General features: G+C 41.5%; 3 protein-coding genes and 1 long non-coding RNA gene across 4 annotated transcripts; 2 read left to right on the plus strand and 2 right to left on the minus strand.

Moving 5' to 3' along the window:
* The first annotated feature begins 2,513 nt into the window (after window positions 1–2,513).
* LOC115729311 (putative F-box protein At3g16210) lies at window positions 2,514–4,073 on the plus strand. Its single transcript, XM_048279152.1, has 3 exons — window positions 2,514–3,481; window positions 3,589–3,696; window positions 3,728–4,073. The coding sequence occupies exons 1-2, from the start codon at window positions 2,520–2,522 to the stop codon at window positions 3,602–3,604; spliced, it is 978 nt and encodes a 325-aa protein (XP_048135109.1). The 5' UTR covers window positions 2,514–2,519; the 3' UTR covers window positions 3,605–3,696; window positions 3,728–4,073.
* A 2,099-nt stretch (window positions 4,074–6,172) lies between these two features.
* LOC115729314 (RPM1-interacting protein 4-like) lies at window positions 6,173–9,221 on the minus strand. The gene is made up of 4 exons (XM_030659838.2): window positions 8,993–9,221; window positions 6,881–7,657; window positions 6,471–6,662; window positions 6,173–6,343 (listed from the first exon to the last, which is right to left on the minus strand). The coding sequence occupies exons 1-4, from the start codon at window positions 8,996–8,998 to the stop codon at window positions 6,305–6,307; spliced, it is 1,014 nt and encodes a 337-aa protein (XP_030515698.1). The 5' UTR covers window positions 8,999–9,221; the 3' UTR covers window positions 6,173–6,304.
* Window positions 9,222–12,424: 3,203 nt separating this feature from the next.
* On the plus strand, window positions 12,425–14,833 carry LOC115729310 (40S ribosomal protein S4-3). Its single transcript, XM_030659844.2, has 5 exons — window positions 12,425–12,571; window positions 13,233–13,310; window positions 13,397–13,577; window positions 13,977–14,074; window positions 14,202–14,833. The coding sequence occupies exons 1-5, from the start codon at window positions 12,569–12,571 to the stop codon at window positions 14,634–14,636; spliced, it is 795 nt and encodes a 264-aa protein (XP_030515704.1). The 5' UTR covers window positions 12,425–12,568; the 3' UTR covers window positions 14,637–14,833.
* LOC125315101 lies at window positions 13,442–13,760 on the minus strand. The gene is made up of 2 exons (XR_007198463.1): window positions 13,659–13,760; window positions 13,442–13,628 (listed from the first exon to the last, which is right to left on the minus strand). It is a non-coding gene; the product is annotated as an uncharacterized LOC125315101 (long non-coding RNA).
* Window positions 14,834–18,141: the final 3,308 nt, after the last annotated feature.

Raw genomic sequence — 18,141 nt, forward strand, 5'->3', positions numbered from 1 at the left:
CGCGGTAAAACTACCAAACTTCCGCAATCCCTTTTGGTTCCTACAACTTGAACTTCTAGCTTCAGCCTCCAACCAGCCGCCAAATTTACTTCTTGAGTTTCTTTCAAAGTCTGCCTCCTTATATAGTATCACCTCGCAATTGGTAGTGTAGTGCTCGATGAGACCACACGAAAAGCAAAATCGAAGGAGTCTCTGATATCGAAAATCAACCCATAATTTCTTATGACCCAAGTTCAAGATAGCTCTAGATTTCAGCAGAGAAGCCAAATCTAGTATCACTTTGGCCTTTCTCAATTCTCACCATCACTACCTCTCCAATCTTGGATTTCACATCATTAATGATCTCTTCAAGAACTCTTCCCCTTGGCAGGCTCATAAATTGAACCCAAAATGGGCAGAGGGTGAAAATTTGTAGCAATGATCGGGGGTATCCGGCTTACATTATTGGAGTATAAGCATGTCCCTCTAGAAACACCATGAACCTTCCTCCAATACTACTTTCTTCTCAATCTCGAACTCAAATTTGAAGGAAAAGAACCTATGTTCCAGCACGCCACACTCCACATTTTCCACCTTCCACGCCTTTGTCAATGGGGACAAAAAAGCCTGAAAGTTGACACTTGGCTTGGATTGGAGTTTTCCACACAAAATTATGTCACATTTTCTAACCCTATCCTCTCGGGACATCTTTTCTCGCCATCACATCATCACTTTTCGACCACATTTCACCCAAATTTATGCAAGGCGCAGCAAGGCAAATCTCATTTTCTTCATTCCTATTCATCTTCTCTACTGCTCCCCAACTACACCAGAAAAATACCTTTGACTAGCCACTTACCATTCTTATCTCACTTTAACTGATTATTACTACTCTACAATGCAAGTTCGCATTTACTATAAGGTCCAATGATAATGCCAGACTCAGAACTTACAGCAGTGACCCATCAACTTTTAGGCACTAAGTTGGAGTGAGGGGAAAGCACAACCAAGCTCCCTAGACGCCAAACACGGGTCTCCTCCCCTGACGAAGTAACCACAGAACTAAGCGAGAGCTGCCACTAGCAACGGATTAAAAGGGGCTTGGATGTAGGGCGCCTGATGGGGTTTTAGCCAAAACCCTTTTTGCAAGATTTGGCCATTGAGAGAGGGGTCCGGGGGGAAAGTGAATTTTTGTGATAGCTCGTTTGTAGGCTGTATGGATGGAGAATGATTAGGGTTGTTCAATTGAGCAGGGAGTTGAGAATGAATCTACCACCATGGTTAGGGAAGGAAACTCTTCATGTAAAAGAGAGCAGTTTTCTAGTGTTACCGAAACGATACGTTGTCCCATATCCCTCCCTCTTCAATCCCATGTCCGATTTTACTCAAATTCTTTTCTCGTTCGGAGCGAAACTTCGTACGTTGAAGTCCACCTCTCGATGAATTGTCTCTCTGCCTACGTTTATCATTCCGACACGAGACAAAGAATAGACCTGATGCAGGTGGGTAAAAATTTGGGCTAACCAGAAGGTCGTGTTTTGTATCTTGTTTAACATCAATCTAAGTCGTCGCATGTGCTTGGACTTTTCCCAGCTGAAACAATTACCTGCTTTTCTCCATCTAATAGGCAAAGACCAATTCGATCCATTGGAGGGAAAGAATGGCAAGAACGTGGGAAAGATTGAGACTCAATATCCAAAAAAACCTTCAACTTTAGTCTCTGTCCCAATTATATCCCAAAAAAAAAAAAATTATCTCATAAAAAATCTCAAACTTTAGCATATATCCAATTATATCCAAAACTATTTATTATCTCATAAAAAATCTCAAACTTGTACTTTTGTCCTAATTCTACCATCGTTAGCCTTCCGTCCATAATCATTATTAGTTAATCACACGTGCCATTTTCGGGTCGTTAATGAATTACACTTAGCAAAGCCGACATGAAAGAAAAAAACCCTCTAATTTCTCTTTTGTTGTCCGCTTCCCCTACACATTACGGGGAGATACTGAGCCACTTAAGACGGCGCCTTTCGGATTGTCCCCGGCACTCAACAGCCCAAAGAACGGCTAGACGTGGAGATCCGATTATTTAGATGAACGATATCAAATCTCGTCTTTCATGAAACCCGCTATTTCCAAATTTCCAAAATTCATTAATAAGTTCGGCGAGAAAATTCGAGTTATGTAGGATTAACTAACAATGATTATGGACGGAAGGCTGATTATAATAGAATTGAGATAAAAGTAAAAATTAAGAATTTTTTTATGAGATATAAAAAAAAATTGGGTATAATTGGGACAGATACTAAAGTTTGGGATTTTCTGGTATTAGGCAATAAAATTGGGACGAGATTAAAAGTATGGGGTTTTTTATGAGATAAAAAAAAGTTTTGAATATAATTGAAATAAATATTAAAGTTGATTATTTTTTTGGATATTAGGCGGAAAGATTGAAGCTTTCAATCTCGGTTTGGTCCAGACCCAAAAAAAAAAAAAAAAAACTCGGTTTGGTGTGTCATACGAAAAGAGAAGAAGCCATGTCGAATCTCGGTGAAGACATCGAAACCTTAATCCTCCTACGGCTTCCCGTGAAATCTCTGCTAAGATTCAAGTGCGTGTGCAAGCGATGGAGCTCACTGATCTCCACTCCCCAATTCGCCAAGACCCATCTGGAGAGCGCCGCTCCTTCCCCAAGGATCCTCTTCCTCACCAACCCGCCTCAGTCCGTGAACTGCGAATCACTCCGTGACGACGATCATGCTGCTCATGAAGGTTTGCCTCTAACCCAGCTTCAGTCTCCGATTGAAGCTCCAGACGGATGTAGCGCCCACATCGTCGGATACTGCAATGGTTTGGTTTGCTTAGAGTACGACGATCATCGAATTGTCGTCTTGTGGAACCCAGCAACAGGAGAGTCTAGAAACATCCCAAACGCTAGTTACAGGGATCACCGAGCGACCATTTGTGGACTTGGCTATGATCCATCGACTGATGATTACAAATTATTGCGGCATTGTCGCGTTACGGATGCATATGGGTTTCCGGAATATAACGTGTTTGATGTTTTCGCTCTAAAGACTGGTTCCTGGAGGAGAGTTCATGACAAGCATGATGACCTTAAGTACTGCCGGGAAGTGGGGACCTATGTGAATGGTTTCCTTCATTGGTTAGTCCGGGGTAGAGATCCTTGGGAGCGCAAGAAGATTGTTTCATTCGGCATGAGCAGAGAGAAGTTTGCCGATGTGTTGTTGCCGCCACTGGAGGCCGATAAAGGTACTGTGTTCGGAGTATTAGGAGTTGTCGGTGAATGCCTTGTCAACGAAAGCTTCGCAGTGTACGTTGAGAGTTTAGTTTCACCTCATGGAGCAAAGCTGCAGGATCAATGTAGCTCTCAGGTGGAGGAGCCAATGGAGAAAAGTGACTTCACTGGCGATCATTCAACATGTAAAGAAGGGGAAACTTCAGATAACAAATCCAAAAGCCGTCTTATCAGTAAAAGGTACTGTCCATCTCATTTTAATGTTTGTTTTAGATGGACAATATAACATAAAGCATGCTATTGTGAGTAGGTTTATAGTGAGTTTAAGTTTGTATCTTGTTCTGCAGAAGAAAAGCTTCCTAGAGGGCTAGTCATGATGTGTATGCCGAGGTCGATGTATTGCGAAGTCAAGGGCACCTGACTAGCTGCTTTATGCACTTTATTCTTCTCTTTTGTGATCATTATTGAACTTGCCTGAAGAGATGATGGGTTCCTTTTGGATTATTACCGAGTGTCTGTGTTTGGTTCTTGGTTTACTTCTAACGTTCTTGTAACTCCTCTTTCCACGAGTCAAAGACGTGATGACGACACCCAATGGTTGTGGATCCACCAAAAAGTGTCAAGCATGACTGCCTGAGTAGGCAAGATGCACTTCAAGTAGAACATGTTTTCTCATATACTCTTCTCCTGCATCTATGTACAGCGCAGGGGGAAAAAAAGCCTCAAAATTCACCCTCGGAGTACCAAAGATATCCTTGGTAGAAGGAAGTCTAAGACTTGGAGCTCTTGGTTCTGAGTTTTAACTTGTTAAGCAAGAATATCATTAAAGTCAGCAATGCAGTGAACCTTTGATTTGGATGTGTAGCAAATACTGTCTTCGTTGGTAATTGCCTTGACGCCATGGACCGTCTATTTTGAACAAGTCGTATGGATCGAATCAGGTATAAGATCTTGGAGCAAGACCAAACTAAATGAGCTTATTATAGGGACCAACCGAGGAATATTTGTATGAAAACTTTTGCCATGTTGCTTGCTTTTCTCGAGCAAAGGCTTTACATCATTCTTCCTCGGCTGGACAAATTGTTTTGGCTTTGCCAATGCATCGTGGAAAGTATGCCAGATACAAGTCTGTTGTTGCTTAAGAGGTTCGGTCGACTGTAGCTGATTCGTTCTCAGTCTGTTCCGAACCATGCAAGTGACTTCGGGAGATTCAGCAAGTGGTGTGTCTTTCAGTAGAGTTATTGAAGCAAATCATTGGATTGTGGTGCTGGAATGTAGTGATACTGTATTGCTTGGAAGCTAAATTTCAATTGCACCATGCGTTTACTACCGTTTTTCTCTTTCTAGTAACTCCAATATGTTTATGAGTTAAGAAAGTAAGGTACACACGGATTAGCCGGATAATGTTCAATAAGAAAAGCAAACGTAGTTGAGAGATTACTGTTTTATCTCATCGGCCAACTGATCTGAGACGAGATCTTCCCAGAGTCATAGGAGCTGTGATATGTCCGCTACTTATGGATGAATGCCTCTTCTCGGAGTCATGGGATTTCTGTGATAGCTGGTTTGTACACTGTATGGATGGAGAATGACTAAGAGTTTTTCGATTGAGCAGGGATTTGGGAAGGAATCTACCAACATGGGTAGGGAAGGAAACTCTTCATGCAGAAGAGAGCTCTTTTCTAGTGATACGGAACGACACGTCGTCCCATATCCCTCTTGCTTCAGTCCCATGTCCGATTTTGTTCAATTGCGTTTCTTCTTCAGAGCTCAGTTCATCTGATGACCTCAAATGAATTCTCTCTGTTTATGATTATCATTCCGACACAGAACAAAGAATTGACCTGATGCAGGCGCGTAAGAAGGGCCTTATTTTGGGCTAACATGAACGCCGTGTTTCTACCTTGTTAACATCAATTCAAGTTTTGACCAGAAAAAAGGAAAACCTCAATCCAAGTCCTGGCATGTGCTTGGACTTTTCCCAGCTGAAACAATTACCTGCTTTTCTCCATCTAATGGGCAAAGACCAATTCGATTGGTCCGAGGGAAAGAATGGCGAGAACGTGGGAAAGATCGAAGCTTTCTGTCTGGTATTGGTGTGTCCTATGAAAACACAGTGATTCATTTCGAGGGTATTTTGAGAAGAAAAAGCCTAAAATTTGACCCCATCAAAGATTTGCTTGAGGAGAGTAATGGGGTAGGAATCGGGAAGGTCGGAGAGCAGAAGCCATGTTCGAGTCTCGGCGAAGACATCGAAACCTTAATCCTCCTGCGGCTTCCGGTGAAATCTCTGCTAAGCAGCAATGCAGCAAACCTTTGATTTGGATGTGTAGCCAATACTTCCTTCGTCGGTAATTGCCTTGACGCCATGGACTGTCTATTTCGAAGAATTAATTTGGATTGAATCAGGTATTAGATCTCGGAGCGAGAAGCCAAACTAAATGAGCTGATTATAGGGGCCAACCGAGGAATCTCTGTTTGGAAAATTTTTGCCATGTTGCTTGCTTCTCGAGCAAAGGCTCTATATCGTGCTTCCTCGGCTGGACAAATCGTTTTAGTTTTGCCGATGTATCGTGGAAAGTATACCAGATACAAGTCTGTAGCTTAACAGGTTTGGTCGATTATAGCTGATTTAATCTCGGTCTGTTCTCAGTCTGTTACTGATGCAAATCATTGGATTGTGGTGCTGGAATGTAATGCTCTGATTTTGCTAAAAGGGTAGCTAGCCTGAACATAGGTGATTCCTGTGAACTCAAAATGCCCCATTCCTCACCTAATCAGTTAGAAGAAGAAGCAAGCTGAATACGAACTCCGCTGCGTATTGTCACCATTTATGCACATGGAATGTATGAATACAATACAGGGCAAAGCAGAATTTGGCAAATGCGAGAAAAACCTAATGAATGCACAACATTTGTTTCTTCAACCCTCATGCTGTCTATGCATCGGATGCTCACAAGACAGAATAAACTGCTCGTACTTTTTCCTCTTAGTACAGACTAATACCGCTCGAGTTGTACGGATCGATAAACAGGGTGTCGCGTGTTTCTGAGCATCTTAGAATCATCTTTTTCTCCATGGAAAGCACCAACATCCTCGAGACTGGAATGAGGACAGAACGAAAGGAGAGTTAAGGATCATCATCATCTCAAACGGACATGCTCAGAAAAGTATAGAGGCCTAATGCTAAATGAAGAGCCCCCGCGAAAGCATCGCATACCTCGGATACCTTGGACCTTGTTTCAGCACGCGAATACTGGCCATTGGAATGAGGGTTCTCGGCTGTAGTCACTGGTGGTTTGCCTGCGGCGCCCTTCTTTTCCTCCACCACAAGATTGAATACATGCGTGTACCCATCGGCTGACGAAGGGCTTGTCTCATCCCAATCTCCGAATTTAGGGACGGCTGTGCTGTGATTAGACTGATAAAACAGAACACAAGAATCAGAACCAATTGGTTCAAGCCACGGAGCAAAAAAATACAGGAAACGTTCCGACTCAGCTCAATTCAGCCATAAATTCTTTCGACATTTTCGAGCTGCCACGGAAGCAGAAGCAGATTAGTTAGTCTCTTTATAAATTTCCTCGGATTTCGCCGGACACTTTCCATTAAGAAAAGCGAATATAGTTGAGTGATTACTGTTTTATCTCCTCGGGCAACTGGTTTGAGACGAGATCTCCCTGGAGTCGTGGGAGCCGTGCTATGTCCTCTACTTGTGGATGAATGCCTCTTCTCCGGCTCCTGCACTGGAGAAGACATTCGACCTCCTCCGCCCCCAACACTAGCTCGATGTTGCGTGCTGTGAGAAGAGGACTTGATGTGCTCTGACCATGGATTTTGCCACACCGATCTGTATGGGGAACTCATTCCACTGCCGCGTAGAACAGGCGATTCAGCAGCGGCCCTGCTGTATCTAGGGTCTCGATGCAGCATAGAGTCACTAAATCTCCTCCTGGGATGATCAAATTCTCCTGCTCTAATCCGATGCTCATGGCTTGGCCTCCTTGCATATTGCGCCTTCATGACCAGTTCAGCTTCAGTTTTGGGCTTTCTTACACCGCTGTTATATGGCCGAGGCGCGCCCAAGTCAGTTTTTCCGCCAATGGCTCCACGATACAGAGGTGAACCGATGAGTCTCCTCCGGTCGGCTTCGTCTCCACATCTGTAGTGCTTCTGCTTCGACGTTGCTGCCTCTGGCTCTGCAACTTTCTGTGAACCCAGGTCAGCCTCCTTCTGGCTAGAAGAGGTTCTGGTCCTAGGTTCACTAGTCATATACGTTTCGTGATCGCTCTGAACATCATTCGGGTTTCTTTTCACACGGCCTTTTCCTTTTCTCGCTTTCTCAAAGTAGGCTGTATAAGGAACGCCATCTTCGTTGTCCCAGTTTCCGAATGTCGGCAACTGTGAGCGCTGTTGCTGCATTAACCAACAGCAAAGTTGAAATCAAAGTAGACTGTCTCAGATAATAAGGACTTAAAATTTCACGAACTTAGCTTTACTCCTGGGAGACAACTATTCCTGACCTTGACAAATTTAAAATCAAAGTACGAATCAAAGTATTCGACCTCTGGTAATGTGATTTCGCATGTTTATGTTTTCCGGAGAAATGTTCCTTCGACTCAAATGGCTGAAAAAACGTGTTACAACCAGGCTCGCGCCTGAAATAAGCACTAAATAATCACGCTTGACCTCCAACTAAGCACAGTGAAGTAAGTAGCCATATCAATCCTCAACAACCATCACGAAAGGCCAAGGTTCGAGATGCATGCTCGACTAACATCTTGAGTTGGCGAGAAGTCGTTCTTGTGCAGATTTCTTCCCCTTAAATGTCTAGACTCAAGTTTTGTGCTCGTGATGAGTGCTTGCTGCGATTCGAATGCGCAAAGCCAGTAGGTTGTTAACCAACTTCTTACTAGAAATCCCCCATAACATAGGGATTGAACAGAACATCCATCAATGTGAAGTGATATGATCACGATTAATACAAAAACCGCTGAGCGATAACACGAGCAAAACAGACAAGTCAAAACAACTACCAAACAATCACCAACAACCTTATTAATACCGCAAATGCACAGCTCCAAACACAGAAGCCATATCATAAGGTTGCCTTATTCACCGAATTCGTACTAGTTTAAGCTCATGAAGAAGCAATCTTAATACTAACTCGTGTGTGAAAACACAATTTCTATGCCTAGCTCGATTGAAACTACAGATCGGGGGATCAATAACGCCATAGGAACTTGTGTTTAGGTCGTCAAATTCGACTACGTTACCAAATGAATTGAACCATAATCTACTTAGCGATGGACATGCTTCCGGCGCCGTGGCTGCCTCGGTCGAAGAACAGCCAAAGCGCATCGAAGTGCAAGTAAGCGAAATTTTAGATGCATTCGGTGAGCGAAATTAAAGTCCGAACAAAAAGTTGGTCCAAGTGCATGGCTGCCAACGCACATTATCGAGAAAGATTACACACCCAATACATCCCGAGTCCTCATTCCACAGAACATCAACCAAATGATTAAGTAAACTAAGCCCCAAACACTCATTTTGAAATGAACAGTCACAAATAACAAACTAGAACTTTTCCTGCTTTCAAACAAAACGAGCAGCAAGAGGCCCAGATCAGCGCACGGGTAAACACACAGCGAAAACCCCATGATCATTTGGAGCGAGAAAGACAGAAAAAGTAAGTAAGATGACCGCAGAGGACTGTTCAGAAGCACATGTGGGAGGAAAGGAAGTGCTGACCGCCATTAGTTCTTCTCAGAGAAGCTTCGTTTTCTGGTGGGAAGAGACTTTGAGTGAACGAGTTCGACCAAAAAAGAGTGGAGCTGACATGAAAAGAGTCTTCTTCTTCTTCAGATGAATGAACGACCTGGAACGGTGATCCGGAGTAAAGAGCACGCAGAGAATCGCGTTGGATCTCCATCAGCCCCGGTCGTCTCTGACTTCGTCCTCCCATCTCGTTTTCGTTTTGACGGAGTCCGCCTTCCTCTTTTTCCCCTTTCTTCTTTGAGTGAGAGGTGTACGTCAGCATCGCGAAGAGATTCCAGAAGAGTGTCCGTTTGATGATGTCATCATAATCCTACTGTCCGCGAAATGTCGAAAGGAAACTTTTGCTTTTAAAAAAAAAAATATATATATGATTTGAAAAATTTTATCCGGAAAATAATTGCTTAAATCATTTAAAATAATCAATCAATACAAAATATTTTCATTATAAATAAATATTCATTTTTAAATATTTTCTCAAATGATGAAAATGCTTTTTGTTCTTTCATTTCTGTAGCGATACAGGCAATTGTTTTTAGGAAAATAATTTTCTATGCATTCATTTTGTACTAAATAAAAAAAATAGCCCTGTGATTGGTAAATTGGCAATGTACTTGAATAAGAGTTAATAATTTAATGCCAGCTAATAACTTTCTCAAATAAAGGTCGGTAGCTTGCTTCAATCAAAGGGAATAATTTGACATAAAAAGGTAATTTTCAAATTGTACATAACCTATTCTAATAAAAATAAGCTATATAAAAGTTATTGAGGTATTCAAATAAGAATAACAGGTACATAAAACTTCGTATCGAAAAGAAATATCAAATAAGTTTTGATAAGTTGTTAAAAATAAGAGTTTATTCTAACATTGTTCGGTAACTTAATGAAATGAGGTGCATTACTCAAATCTAAATAGACAATTTCATATCAATGATAAATTAGTCAAATAAAGGTCCCCAAGTTACTCGAGAAGTTAGTAGCTTAGTAATAATTTAATAACAGTTTATCGGATGAACCAGTTATAACTTATGGAACATTATGAAAACCGCTTTGAAATCATCAGCGCCTATGGGCTATGTTTGGTGGCCAAAATATAAGTCATGATTTTTACCATATGCTACGTTTGATTCATGGCCAAAACATCATAAGATTGGATATACGAAAGATATAGCCTAAACAAAAATAACTCATGTGGGGGCTGAGATAAAAGTAGATATGATTTTTTATGTTCAATATATAAAACCTATTTTTCTTGCAAAACTAACTTGTTAAATTAATAGTATTTCAATAATAATTAATATTTAATAATACATAAATTCTAGAATTAAAAAAAATTCAAAAAACAAAACTAAAAGTTTGTTGGCATTTATTCCTATTTTATTTATATATTTGAGTTTCTTTCTATTTTATTATATAGATTATATATTTAGCATATGTATTTATAACATATTTTAATAAAAAAAAATTATTAAGGAATAATGGAAGGGAATAAAGAAAGAAAAAAAAAGAGACAAATAATAAAGGAAAAATCAATTTATAAAAATGAAGCAGAACGACCCATGTTACAAATGAACAAATTCAAACTTAAAGAGAACCTTTCTAAATCTCGACAATTCGGGGGTAATGAGATTTCTAGAAAAACCCTATCTTATTTTCCTTTATCTCTGTAACTCTGGTTTATATAGAAGCTTCACGACTCTTCTATAGCTCTTTGGTTTATGTCAAAACTCTATGAAAAATGGCAAGAAAGTCGGAGTTTCTTTTCCTCCGTAGCTCTTTGATTCATGTTGAAGGTTCACGAAAGCAGCAAAAGAATCAAAGCTCATTTGTCATAGCTCTTTATTTCACATTAAAGCTTCACGAAAGCGGCGGATAGACAAACCGACATACTTTTGGGAATAGTGAAATATGTCATTATGCTTTCTCTCTTTTACTAAATTTAGCATTAATTGGCTTTTCTCTTATTGATGTCGATATAGCTATTTACATTTCTTGGCATAGTTGAATGCTTCAACGAGCATTTAAGGCTGAGAATTGCACAATAATCGTGAATTCATCGTTGGGTTGTCTCTTTCTGCGCATTTATGAGATGTTCTTACCACTTCCGTTTGTGCATTTTCGAGCTCATTTACATTAGTTTCTACCAAATAATTGATTGAATAAAATATGAAAAAATCTAACTTTATTATTGCGATTCGCCAAAGCAAAATTTTTAAATTTCATATCATATTGATCTAATCCTATCCCGATCGGAAACTCAAGAAACCAAACACAGTCATTGATTTTGTCCGTACTATAATCTATCCTTTTGTCTTTACATGGCGCAAATCAATCAAACTTTTCTCGTTCAATCGAAGCATAAAAATATCTTCTCCATATAGAGAGGCATTCGGAAAAGCGACATGCACTCCTAAAAGCACATCAATCGGAAACCTACAACAATAAGACAAACACCCGATACAAATAATTTCATATTAATTTGGGCTACTTGTGCAAGCTTTGTTTTGCATCTTAAATGGACCTTATAATCAGTAAGGTTATTATATAAATTAGGAATTTACCTCTAATATCGACGATTGACTTCCTTGTCACACACAAAAAAAAAAAAAAAAACCAGCATTATGTTATTTTTGGAAACTTAACCTCTTTCCATCTTGTGTTTTATTACTAAATATTTGCTTGCATCTCTCAGTCATGATCCTTTCAACCGCCTCTCTCCTCATCCTGCTCGGACCTATCGTCCTAAGAATATATTGATTGCCACCGACCTCAAATCAAAAGTTGCCATTCACCCGAAACATCCGTGATAGCCCAAAATCTAGGTCGGGGCTCGACCTCGATCTAGGCACTGAGCTCGATGTTGTAGCCATGGCAAGCTCCAAATAGAGCTCCCCATGGCCACCTCGCCAGTCGTGGTCGAGCTCTAGACATAGCTTGTGCCTGGTGTGGCTCTTTCAAAGCTCTTGCGAGAGAGGAAGGAGAGGATTTGCGGCTGGTGTGGTGTTGTTTGGCGTTGTTGGTTGACGGCATTGGTCAGTGGCGGGCAGTGTTGCGAACATTGCGGCTGATTTTGACCGTCGGTACTCCGAATTATGGTTAGGCAGGCGGTGGTTGTCAATTTTTCTGTGGTTTTCGATTTGGAGAGGGACAAATTGGTCTTTTTAAGTTTTGGATTTTGGGCTGCGGCTCGTGTTAATTTGCATGCACCTTTGGCCAAAATCCAAAACTTAAAAAAAAGAGTCAAAGTAACACGACTAGAAAAGTCAAATTTAAACCAGAAAAAAATTATTTTAAGCGGTTCGCACTAGTAGGAAATTTGAAGTATCTCCAGATCCATTTCGGTTCAAAACCCAGAATTTTGGCTTCTTGGGCCGGGTCGGTTCGGTTGGTGTGGGCCTCGCAAGCCCAAATATCTTGGAATATGATAAAAGAGGTTAGGGTTTTGACGTCCCGATTCATTCATCGTCTCTCTCGAGCGGCCGAATCGCATACCTTCAGGACTCCTGTGAAGAAAGCTCCTCCGCCGGTTGGTCCAAGCTGAGCACCCAAAAATGGTGAGCGCGCAGTTCTTCTCCCTTTTTCTTCAGCTTCGTAGTCATCTCGGTCGTGCTGTGAATCGTCTTGGCTCTCTGTGCGTTTTTTTTCCGATGTCGGCCGATGTCTCTGCGACCTACTGGGCAAAAAACTAGGAACTGTACTGCGTTCGCAGGTGGGAAACTTGAGTTTTGTCTTGTTTCCCTACCGTGCAAAGATGTTGGAACGTCTCTGATCTGAAAGAGTCGGGCAAATGGCGTGCGCGGTGATATCAAGTCTGCAACTTTGTTTTTTTTTTTTTTTTTCGAAACGGAGCATTTTAGACGAAGGAGCGCTCTTCGGGGGCTCACTGCCTGAATTTTAAAATCGTTGAGAAGCCGTCTTAATGTAATGTGATTGACCGTGGGAGTAGTTCTCTCTTTCTTAGTAGTTTGTAACGATTTGTCTGGGGTGACCGGCAAGTGAAAAGCTTGAGCTTGAAAGCGAGTTCTGTTTGCAATGATCTGAACTCTGAAGTGACGGCCCAGTAGGCTTGTTGAAACCTTTTAGAGGAGGGATTTGTTGGGATGGAAAGTCGGGTAATCTATAAATCTGATGTTTTGGCACCGCAATTCCAGGGTGTTTTTACCTTTTCCGTTCAAATTAATGAAAACAGAGTTCTAATATTGTTGCATGGAACAGGCGCGAGGGTTGAAGAAGCATTTGAAAAGGCTCAATGCTCCCAAGCATTGGATGCTCGACAAGCTAGGCGGTGCATTCGTAAGTTGCCCTTTTGAATTTGCTTTCTTGCTTGCATATTCGGTTGCTTTCATTCTGTATTCTAAATGTCATCTTCGGATGTGCAGGCACCTAAGCCATCTTCTGGACCTCACAAATCCAGGGAATGTTTGCCCTTGATCCTTATTCTGCGAAACAGGCTGAAGTATGCTCTTACATATCGTGAAGTCATTGCCATCTTGATGCAGCGACATGTCCTTGTTGACAACAAAGTCAGGACGGATAAGACTTACCCTACCGGTTTTATGGGTATGTTGATGCTCCACTTTATCTTTCTGAGAACTTAATGCTCTTGTTTTTCTGAGACCTTAATGCTCTTGTTTTTGTTACTTTAAAGCTTTTTGCTGGAATCAGTGGGTATATGAGCATATGCTCGAAGACTGCATTTTATGTAGTAGGTTTGTATTTGATTTGCAAGACTACAATTTGGCTTGCTGGTATATGTTAAAGTTATTTACAGATAACTTAAGAGAGGATGGTATCTACTCTGGTAGCTATACATAAGCAGCAGCTCCAAATTATATGTGCCAATATTGTACTATTTAAATAAAAGTAGGTTGTCATTCTTGATAGATAAGGAATCCTTCCTTCTGAAAAACCTATTGCAGTAATACATGTTTAACTTTTTTTTTTAATCTTACTTATCAGATGTGATCTCAATCCCCAAGACAAATGAGAACTTCCGTCTGCTCTATGACACTAAGGGCCGATTCCGACTCCACAGCATCAGGGATGATGAGGCAAAGGTCGGTTTCTCATCTCTCTGTTGGCCATGTTAATCTTTAAGTTCGGTCAAAATGTGAAGATTGTAATAAATTGTCTTATATTATTTCCTGATAATTGTTCTGATTTTGCGGAGTATGTGCATCACAGTTCAAGCTTTGCAAGGTTCGCTCAGTCCAGTTTGGGCAGAAAGGCATCCCATATCTCAATACCTATGATGGCCGTACCATCCGCTATCCCGACCCTCTGATCAAGGCTAATGACACCATCAAACTTGACCTTGAGGCCAACAAGATCACTGAGTTCATCAAGTTCGATGTCGGAAACGTCGTCATGGTTACCGGGGGAAGGAATAGGGGACGTGTCGGAGTTATCAAGAACCGGGAAAAGCATAAGGGAACTTTCGAGACCATTCACATCCAAGACTCACAGGGCCATGAGTTTGCTACTCGATTGGGCAATGTTTTCACGATCGGAAAGGGAACCAAGCCTTGGGTCTCCCTTCCTAAGGGCAAGGGTATCAAGTTGTCCATCATTGAGGAGGCAAGGAAAAGGCTTGCAGCCCAAGCATCTGCGACTGCGTGAGTTTTACTGTTGATGAATGTATTGAATTATTCTGGCTGGCGCTTCCTGTTATCTAGCTGCCAGAGGATTTTTGGGGAGTGAGCATCTTGTTTTTGTTCCGGTACAATTCTGGTGAAGTTTTGCTATTGCAAGGTAGGGTTTACCTGTTGTTTTGAATTGTTATAGATGATGGCGATTTAAGGTTCTTATATCCTTTATAGTGTGTATTCAAATGCATGCTTGATTTCTCTTCAAGCTTTGATGAAATCCCAAAGATTGTGAAAGGACTTTTGTGGTTGTATGGAGAGCGAAATGGGGTCACAGCACGTCTGGGATGTTGATCCTCGTCTAGGTTATAGATAATGATGCTGCTTCATTACTATTTACTTTCGGCACGTTTGAAAATGGTGAAATAGGGTTGCCCAATCATAATCACTCTGCTTTCATCTATGTTCCAAAATAGTCTTGGATATTTTATTTGTTGACGGAAGTAGTTCCTCAACTTCATCAAGGACAAGGAGCACTACTAGTACTTCTTAAGTTTCATGTTTTTGCCCCAAATTTGAAGAACTTGATCACTCTATAGTCCATATCAAAATAAAACCATCTTTTCATTAACTGCTGACCATCTGCATCTCTCCCCAATTTATTTCTATGTTATAGCTGATGATGCCTTTTGAAAGAGAAATTTGTGGATTTTCAATGTCTACTCAAATGGTAGAGCAAGAACAATCCCTAAATGCTCTTATGAAGCTCCAAATTTTTTGTATGTGCCCATTTCTGATCTCTTCGGTCTGGATCCAGACGTTTCGAGACTGGTTAGAACTCTCTTAGGCTCATACGGGAGAACGGGATGCGGCTCTATATACTGGTCATCAAAGATCATAAGCGTCTCATTTTGCTCTAGATGGGTTTAATTGATGATTATGAGCCTGCTCCTTGCATCGTTTCTTCATTAATGCTCCTTTACCCAGCCTGGAGACTGCCTTTGACTTAGAAAACGAAACTCGGGATTTAGAAAGTTATGGGCATTGCACTTGCTACACCGCGCATAGGCGTCTCTTACTTCTCCACAAAGATATCGGTCTGAATCCCACCCAGTACTGTCATTATTGTCACAAGAATGGGCATTATTTTGCCGGACTGTACCTGAACATGCAAGAAATTGCAACCGAACGTGGGTACATTTGCGAGAATTACGTCTTGTTTTTTTTTTTTTTTTTTTTTGAGCCAACATGTTGTAATCGCCTGAAATCCAATTAAGCTATTTCTTTTTTTCATCTCAACTTTATTCTAGTAAACTAAACAATCTGTCGATAGTTCCGTCGATAGTTCAGATATGCAAGTCAGTCACTATATAAACTAAACAATCTGTTTTCTATCATCTTTCCTTTGTTTAAGGATTCCTCCATAACCGATTTCTGAAGCATTTGCTTCAATAATTTTGAAAGCGGAAGGATAAGCAAGATGTAAGTAAGGAATTTCTTTAACAATGGATTTTATTCTTTTGATAGAATCAGTATGTAAAGAGGTCCATGGGACCGGATTTTTCTTTAACCTTTGGTGTAAAGGTTTACAGATGATATTGATGTTTGATATGAAATCAATTATGTAATTGAGACTTCCTAGGAATCGTTGCAATTTAGTCTTATCTTTCAATTCGTCTGGAAATTTTTCCGCGAATTGGATAGATCTCTCAATTAGAACAACAGTATTCATATGTATGTAATGTCCCAAAAATCTGATTTTGGTTTGGAAAAGTAAAATCTTATATGGGGATAATGCTAATCCGTTATATATATTTCAGCAAAACACATGAAAATATTGGCATTTTCCTGAAAAACTACTTTTCGGAAAACTTTTTCTAGAAATGCATATTTTTTGCGAAACAAACGAGACCTTAGTGTGAAAAGCTGCATACATCAAATCGATTTTTTAATTAATTTCTTTTATCTTATTTTTTTTTCTTTTTTTTTTCTTTTTCCTTTCTTCTTTGGCTGGTGAGCGGCCACAGTGACCGGCCGCCGAGCCTCGCCGGCCTCAAGACGGCGACGCGAGCCGTGTCTCCATGTTGTTGAAGAACACATCTCCGTCACCACCCGCCGCTACTTACACATCCACTCCTTCCGCAATCTTATTACTACTCATACCGGCAATGTTTGGGAATGTCCAGGAAGCCGCTTCCAACTCCTCGTTCCGGGACGCGCTGCCAAAGCCTCTGCCGCATGTGTTGGAGCTGCCGATCTTGTTGGGCACGGCGAGAAAGTTGAAGGCAGAGGTGGCCTTGGTGATGGACTCGGCGGCGTTGAGGAACGGCTCCACTGGCATGCGCTCGTGGCAGCGGGCGAGTGGGTTGGCGGAGTGGATGTCGACGTCTCAGGTGAAGCACAGTGCGGCTGCGTCGACCTTGCAGGTGATGGTGGCCGGGCCCTGCTCGCAGAGCTTGCACATCTAGACGCGCTCGTGGTGCCCGGACAGCTTGCTGGCCCTGTGGATTCGGGAGTTGCAGCCGGACAGTGGAACGCCGCGTCGGCGCGGCAGGACACAGCAGCCGTGGGGGACTTGCAAGAGTCGCACAGCTTGGCCGGCACGCTCTAACTTCTCGCGAAACCCATCAACGAGCGATGCAAACTCATCACTACGGATCTTCGCATCGACGTAGAGCTCGAGGCGGCGAGGCAATCCAGGAGCTCGCCAGATCAGGCGAGGCCGCGAAGGTCGATCGAGGAATCGGAATGGCAAGCGTGTTGGAGGAGAGAGAGACTGTGAGGAGAGAGAACGGGGACGGAGGAAGAGCAGGAGAGAAAGGAAAATTTTCTTTATTTCAAAAAGTTACACAAGAGAGAAGTCTCAGATTGAGGGAAAAATGATTTCCCTTTCTAAAAAAAGGAAATCATTTTCCTCAGATTTAGAAGGATATTTTCCATTCATTGGAGAACATTTTCGTTGACCACATATTTTTTACCTCCAAATACCAGAAATCGAGAAAATTTTTTTATAAGAAAATACTTTTCGTGAAACAAACGGAGCCTAAATGTATTTCAAGCTTATGTAAAGTTGGAATACATGAAGGGTAAGCAGTTTAGAGCACATTACTCAATGGACGAAATTTGGTTACATACATGTGGAAGCACCAGTTCCCGCTGCAGATGACACAACACCTAGACTTGCTATTGGTTCTATCAAAGCCACCATAGACAATGCTCTTCAAAATATCCCATTAACGAGGTTGATGGACTTGGGCAACTTGTGGCGTTTCGGCTAGTGTCTGAGTTCCAGTTTGTGTTGGTACTTCCACTTGTGCTTCAACATCACTCGTTTGTGTTGTTTCGGCAGCTGCCGCTTCTGCCGTCCCTCTATCAACGTCAACTGTCATGTCATCTACTGCATTTGCGATCATACAGAGTCATGATCAGATACTTGAGCAATAAATAGGTGCAGAAAGGTTGCTCTTAGAAGTCCTTATTCTGAGGACAAAGAGTGAGCAGAAACCCAGAAAAGTTGGTGAGTGGTGTCTTGCACCTTA

This window comes from Rhodamnia argentea, chromosome 1 (genome assembly GCF_020921035.1).
Source record: "Rhodamnia argentea isolate NSW1041297 chromosome 1, ASM2092103v1, whole genome shotgun sequence".
NCBI lineage: Eukaryota > Viridiplantae > Streptophyta > Magnoliopsida > Myrtales > Myrtaceae > Rhodamnia > Rhodamnia argentea.

Excerpts from the sequence above, each read along its gene's own strand:
- LOC115729310 (XM_030659844.2), top strand. Across the intron at positions 13,578-13,976 it reads TTACCCTACCGGTTTTATGG|ATGTGATCTCAATCCCCAAG; the intron begins GTATGTTGATGC and ends CTTACTTATCAG. Across the intron at positions 14,075-14,201 it reads TCAGGGATGATGAGGCAAAG|TTCAAGCTTTGCAAGGTTCG; the intron begins GTCGGTTTCTCA and ends TGTGCATCACAG.
- LOC115729314 (XM_030659838.2), bottom strand. Across the intron at positions 6,663-6,880 it reads TTGCCCGAGGAGATAAAACA|TCTAATCACAGCACAGCCGT; the intron begins GTAATCACTCAA and ends CTGTTTTATCAG. Across the intron at positions 6,344-6,470 it reads GTGCTGAAACAAGGTCCAAG|TCTCGAGGATGTTGGTGCTT; the intron begins GTATCCGAGGTA and ends TCCTCATTCCAG.
- LOC115729311 (XM_048279152.1), top strand. The coding sequence starts at position 2,520 with ATGTCGAATCTCGGTGAAGACATCGAAACCTTAATCCTCCTACGGCTT.